General features: G+C 42.1%; 1 protein-coding gene across 1 annotated transcript; it reads right to left on the bottom strand.

The window, feature by feature from the left end:
- Window positions 1–1406: 1406 nt before the first annotated feature.
- Window positions 1407–6607, bottom strand: LOC102823468 (allergen Fel d 4-like). Its single transcript, XM_006864725.1, has 6 exons — window positions 6512–6607; window positions 6002–6138; window positions 5260–5333; window positions 4397–4507; window positions 4021–4122; window positions 1407–1462 (listed from the first exon to the last, which is right to left on the bottom strand). The coding sequence occupies exons 1-6, from the start codon at window positions 6605–6607 to the stop codon at window positions 1407–1409; spliced, it is 576 nt and encodes a 191-aa protein (XP_006864787.1).
- Window positions 6608–6848: the final 241 nt, after the last annotated feature.

Raw genomic sequence — 6848 nt, 5'->3', positions numbered from 1 at the left:
ATTGACATAATTACCAGGCATCTTCCAACTCTGGCCTTTAATTGGAGAAGGAAGCAAAGCAAAAGTGACTCAATAGCTAAATGAGAAAACCTTATCAGATCATCTTAAATGAAACCATTAAACTGTATTAGGTAGGCTAATTTCATAGTGGTGTTTTGTTAGCACCAATGTCTCATCGGTGATCATGATTCACACACATACACACATAGATCAAAGAGCACAGCTGGCGGTATGGATTACATCTCAATGTAAAGAAAACAAAAATCCTCACCACTGGACCAATAAACAACATTCTTACCAACGAAGAAAAGATTGAAGTTGTCAAGGACTTCATTCTTCTTGGATCAACTATCAACACTCATGGAAGCAGCAATCAAGAAATCAAACGATGTATTGCATTAGGCAAATCTGCTGCATAAGACCTTTTTAAAGTGTTGAAGAGCAAAGATGTCAGCTTGAGGACTAAGGTGCGCCTGACCCAAGCCATGGAATTTTCAATAACCTCATATGCATGCAAAAGCTGGACAGTGAATAAGGAAGACTGTAGAAGAATTGATGCTTTTGAGTTATGGTGTTGGAGGAGAATATTGAAAGTGCCATGGGCTACCAAAAGAACCAATAGATCCGTTTTGGAAGAAGTGCAGCCAGAGTGCTCCCTGGAAGCCAAGATAGCCAAACTTTGTCTCTCATACTTAGGACATACTGTCAGGAGGGACCAGTCGCTGGAGAAGGAGATCATGTTTGGTAAGGTGGAGGAGGATCAGAGAAAAAGAGGAAGACCCCCAGCGAGATGGATTGGCCGAGTTTCAACATTGATAGACTCAAGTGTGACAACAGTAGTGAGGTTGGCCCAGGATCAGGCAGTGTTTCCTTCTGCTGTGCATAAGGTCTCTATGGGTCGGTACCGACTTGATGGCACCAAACAACAACAACAAATATATATATATATGGAGCTGTGGTATTGTAGTGGTTATGAATCGGGCTGCTAATCTCATGGTCAGCAGTTCGAAACTACCAGCTGTTCCCTGGTAGAAAGATGAGGTTTTCTGCTCCTGTAAAGATTTATAGCCTCGGAAAACCCTGTACAATGTTTCTCGGAGTCGGAACCTACTCCACAGCACAGAACCACCAAGCACCATCAATTACTGAGCCTTTTTCACCAGCATAATACTTACAAAGCAATTCGGTAAGGTAGACATCAGTGGTTCCTTTAGGTAAGCTGTTCAACAGCTCATGGTAGGAGCAGGTCATGAACCCAGTCCTCCAATGCCAAATGTCAAGCTGTCCTCAACAGCTTTCTTACCAAATCATTTTATTGTAGTCTTTGGGCACAAACCCTAAATGTTTTTGAAAGGCACCAGGCAACCGCATTGATCCCTAGAGTCAGAGATCACCAACCTGGAGTCCTAGGCCTCTTCCTCGCCTTGGGTCTCTTTCTCATCTCGTGCCTCGAGACAACGATCTATAGAGACAGAGCAGAACACATTTAGACACTAATTCCAATTCATTCCCCAGATAGAAACCAGTAACTCCACTGGGTTAGGACAAAGGGAACTAATCATTGGGGGCATTGCCTTCCCTTGGGCTTCTTCCTCTTAGTAACATAATGTCTTATATACCTAGTGCTGCTTTAGCAAGAATGCCACAAGTGGAAGGCTTTAACAAGCAAATGTATTCATGTGTTCTCTCACAGTTTAGAAAATTAGAAGTCCTAATTCAGGGTATCAGCTACAGCATGGGAGAAGGCTTTCTCTCTCGGTCAGCTCTCAGGGAAAGTCCTTGTGTCCTTTCAACATCTGTGAGCCTGGTATTCTTTGGGAATCTTCATGTGTCTTGGCATCCATCTTCCCCTAGGTTTAGGAGGTTCTTAGCACAGGGGCCTCAGGTTCAAATGATGAATTTTGCTCCTGGGTCTTCTTTCTTGGGGGTATTAAGGTCCCCGTTTTCTGCCAACTTCTCTTTTCTTTTAACTCTTGTAAAATAAAGGGTGATGCAGACCACACCCCAGGAAACTCCTCCTATATCAGGACTATGACCTGAGTAAGGGGCTGCATCCCACCTCAATCCCCTTATAATTGGTGGGTTAATCCCACCAGATCACATCGCCAGGCAAATTGACACATATTTTGCAGGTACACAATTCAATCCATGATATTCCACTCTTTGATGCCCCAAAATTTATGTCCTTGCCATAGGCAAAAACACTTTCACTCCATCACGTTATACCAAAGTCTTGAATCAACTCCAAGTAAAAATTCCATCCAGGTGAACTTCCTCTTTACCTGTGAATCTAGAATAAAAGCTACCTCCTTCCAAAGTACAACAACAGAATAGGCACAAGGTAGACACTTAAATTACAAATGACAGAAATGGAAAGGAACGAAGAGCTATGGACACCCAGCAAGAAAACCATCCAGCAAAATCATTTATGTTAGCTCTCAATTGTATTATATTAGCTTGAAAATAATCCTGTTGTCTGAGACCATGAAGGCAGTGGTGCTGTCCTCCAGACTCTGGGTGTTTGACCCTCAGTCCTGGTTATTAGCTGTACCTTTCAGGTCTACTTGGATGGCAACTCTGCTTTATTAGCTAGCCTAAACTGAGTACAATACCACCTCCACGACCCTGGCAAGCCCTGGTCTTCTGCCCTTTGGGCATGGCAGCCTAGCTACCTCAGTTTGGGGCAGTGGATCTGACCACTTCCCCCCGGTACTCTGAATGGCAGCCCCACACTCTAGAATTGAATGGATGAACATCTTATTCTTTGAAACTTAGGAGGCTGTGTTCCCTGCCCTTTATAATTCCAGAGGCCATGACCCTACCCTTTAAGACCCCAAAGGTCATGGCTCTTTTGAGACTGAGGCAGCTCTGTTTCCCAATCCCCTGGTCTCTTCAGCTTCTGCTTCCTCGTTCCTTGGCGCTTTGGCCCAGGGGACCCCTGGCTCCACAGCCCCTAGGGTCTTTGGACTGGAGTGGCCTCTATCCTACTGAGGCAAGTGTTACAAAGCATTTTAACTTATATGTTAAGTGCCAGGAGGCACACCACTCTGCCAGCAAGCCTTTTACTATTGTTGTTGTTAAGTGCCATCGAGTCAGTTCTGACTCATAACACCCCTGTATAGGGTTTCCAAGGAGCAGCTGGTGGGTTTGAACTGCCAACCTTGTGGTTTGCAGTCTGGTGCTGATCCTATAGCATCATTTTGTTGTTGTTAAGTGCCATCGAGTCGATTCCAACCCATAGCAACCCTGAACAGGGTTTCCCAGGCTGTAAATCTTTACGGGAGCAGAAAGCCTCATCTTTTTCCTGCGGAGCATCGTTTAGGCTCCTTAAAACTCTTTCAGCCTCTACCCATTATTCAATTCCAAAACTGCTTCCTTTCACATTTTATGTATCTGTTAGAGCAGCACCCTACTCTTCTGCTATAAATTGTCGTAGTTCTCTGAGCTGCCTTAACAGAAATACCACATGAAAGGTTTTAACAAATGGAAGTCTGTTCTCTCAAAGTTGAGGATGTTAGAAGTCTGAATTCAGGCCATCACCTCTAGGGAAGGCTTTTACTCTCTTGGCTTTGGGGGAAGATTATTGTCTCATTTCAACATATGTGGGACTGGTGTTCCTTGGAGATCTCCATGTGTCGCAGCATTAGTCTTCCCCTAAGTTTAAGAGGTTCTCAGCACATGGACTCCAACACCAAGGGATACATTCTGCTCCTTGCTCTTCATTCTTGGTGGTATTAAGGTGTCCCTTTCTATATTCATTTCTCTCTCCTTTTGTCTCTTATAAGATAAACCGTGATGCAGACCATACCCTCAGAAACTCCTCTTGCGTCAAATCAGAACTGTGACCTGAGTAAGCGTGTAGTGTTCCACCACAATTTTAAAATGCAATTGGCTGAGCACATCATCTCACATAATGGAGGATAATTGCATTACTACATAAATGCATATTTTGGGGGAATAAAATTCTATTCAAAATACATAGAAATATGAGGAAGGGAAAGCCAGAGATAATAAACTTACCAACAGTGGTCAGGTCAAGTATATTTTCCTCAGGAACCCCATGTTGTCTGCAATACCTCACAAACCTGTCCTTGATGTCTTGACTTAGATCTTTGTCTCGGCCTGTGGGGAGTGACAATAACTGCTATTGAGACAGATGAGAGCGATATAAGCTGCCCTGAGATTTGACATTACTAGAATATCCATCCTTCTGGTATGATGAAAGATTTCATCATCTTCCCATCGCTAAGCCTGAGGGGCTCCCAGATGTGAGCATCTATCTTCAGAGGGGGAAAGACATTCCAGAACAAGACTGGGAAGACCATTTTGTCTCCAGGGTTCCTTCTTTCCCCTCTCTTCCCTCCCAAAGACGAATGTCAGCATGAAAATACTCTACCATAGAGCTCCATAAGTTGGAAATTATGTTCATCGTTGACATTCTGGAGATGAAACATAATATACTCGTCATAATTAGTTTCAACTGCTTTAAATGTATTGTATCCATCATCTGTAGAGGAGATAGAACATAGTTCATAACTTTATTGGTCCATAAGAAGCTGTGAAATCTTTTACCTGTTTTCTCCCACAAACAAATTCAAGTGCCCATCCTGGAAGAGGTAGAAAATGGGGATATCCAAGGTCTTTATTTGCATTTCTCTGGGCTTTGTGAGGTAAATTCTGAAAAAAGAATACTGTTCGTATCATAGAGCTGGCACCCTCAATTCTGACTTCTAGTCCCCTAAACTATGAGAAAATACATTTCTGTATATTAAAACCATCCACTTGTGTTTCTGTTATGGTAACTAGATAACTAAGCACTAGATAACTAATACAGGTAGACTGGCCACTGTTGTTAAGTTCTGTCAAGTTGGTTTCCACTCTAGGGACCCTGTATATGGTTTCTGAGGCTTTTAAATCTTCACAGGAGCAGAAAGCCTCATCTTTTTCCCACAGAGCAGCTGGTGGACTCGAAACGAGACCTTTGGCTCACCGTCCAGTGCTTAGCATATGGAGCCAGTATGCTCCCGCTGCAGGAGATACGTATGACTAAGTCAGCTCTCATAAATGATATTGAATTTTAGACAATGAAGTTAATACTTAAAGTTCTCCTATATTCAGTATATTGGCTATTAGATGTCTACCATTATGTTATTAAGATAAATATTGATCAGAAATTGAACAAGGTCCTGATGATACTGGGATTTAATCAATTCTTTATAGTTGGAAGTAGAATTTTATTAAATTTTTCTGTATACTTACATTTGACGCTGTATACACCATTTTCTTCTGTTTTGTCACAAACAAAATTAATGTCAGTACATTTTCCATCTTTGCTGTAAAACAGAATGATCTGAAGTTCAAAGGATGTTAGTAGGTGCTGGCTCCCTTAGCCTCTACTATTCCCAGGATTTGCGTTTCCAATTTCACTTAACTTTTTAACATTTTTGGTACAATTTTAAAAGAGCTTTATTTATATTATTTCATGTGATTTAATGAACCAACTACTACTACTACGGCTACTTCCACTATTACTTCTACTTCCCTAGATTGTTAGCTGAGAGGTCACTAGGTACCAAGGATTCAAATAAATGCTTTATAAATACTACCTCACTTAGGCTTCACAAAAAAAGACGTGAAGGAGAATTGTCATCCCCGTTTACCCAAGGGAAAATGCAGGTGGAAAGAGATTCATTTTCTTGGTTGCACACCCAGTAAGGGAGATTCAAATTGTGGCTGTTGATTCCAAGTTTCATTCTAGTCATCTGTTCCATTACCACACTACTACTGATTCTGATGCTCCTCTCCTCACTACCTCCCTAACCCCATTTACATTCATCAGCAATCTAGAAAAGCCCCAGGCCCCTCAAGTCCTGGATCAATGCCAGCTGAGGGGCTCTGATTTTGAACATGGCCCCAGGATGTGTGTGTACATGAACACTTGTGTGTGTGTATGCATGTGTGTATTCTCCTCTACCTGATAAAAAAGATCAAACATACTTACATGGTATGGAATTCAAAGTACAGAGAAAAGTTGTCCAAGACTTCCATGGATTGCACAAAAACTCTCATGCTACCATTTTCTTCTATTTGTTCCCTGTCATCGGAGGCCAAGAGAACAGAATACCAGACTCCTGCAGCCTGCAATAAATCAGTAAAATAATTGGGAAACTTAAGAAGAGGAAGGAATCACATGAATACTGAATACTTCTCTCCTAGAACTCTAGCCTATGGCACAGGACTCATAGTGGTGTCTTTGAATAAGACGTGAAGATTGAACTCAAAGCAAATAACAGCACACTCAGGACTATTTCTCCTGTCCTTCCAGGGAAAATGGAGGGTCCCAAGAATTTCCATCTTCTAGCATGGTACAATTACTCTTACTTCAAAGTAGGAAAACATCGTTTTGTATATGTCAAAGCTATGTTACTCTCCAATAGGATCCACCTAGTTTCAGAATCCCCCAAGTCACCCTCCTAATGTCAGAAATCACTTCTTCCACCAACTCTACTACCTTGGTCATATTAATGTTGTGTTTCACAACATTAGGCTTTCCTTCCACATGAGCACAGGCTAGACTCAGGCCGAGACACAGCAGTAACAGCTTCATCTTGACAATCGATGCGAGTGAGTTTCTCTACCAGTGGCTCCACTCCCCAACTCTCTTGTCCTTATATTTATTATGGACTCAGTTATCTGTACATGGAGCAGTATCTTTTCTCCTCCCACTCAATGACATCATCTGTCATCCACTGGTATGAGGCCAAGAAGTGTCCCTGACCTACAAATCTTGGCAGCCCCATCTCTTTTAGATCTACTTAGTGATCTTAAATTTCACAAAACACATTCTC

The sequence above is a fragment of the Chrysochloris asiatica genome, unplaced genomic scaffold (genome assembly GCF_000296735.1).
Source record: "Chrysochloris asiatica unplaced genomic scaffold, ChrAsi1.0 scaffold00069, whole genome shotgun sequence".
In the NCBI taxonomy this organism is placed as follows: domain Eukaryota; kingdom Metazoa; phylum Chordata; class Mammalia; order Afrosoricida; family Chrysochloridae; genus Chrysochloris; species Chrysochloris asiatica.
This window is presented reverse-complemented; position numbering and strand designations above follow the sequence as displayed.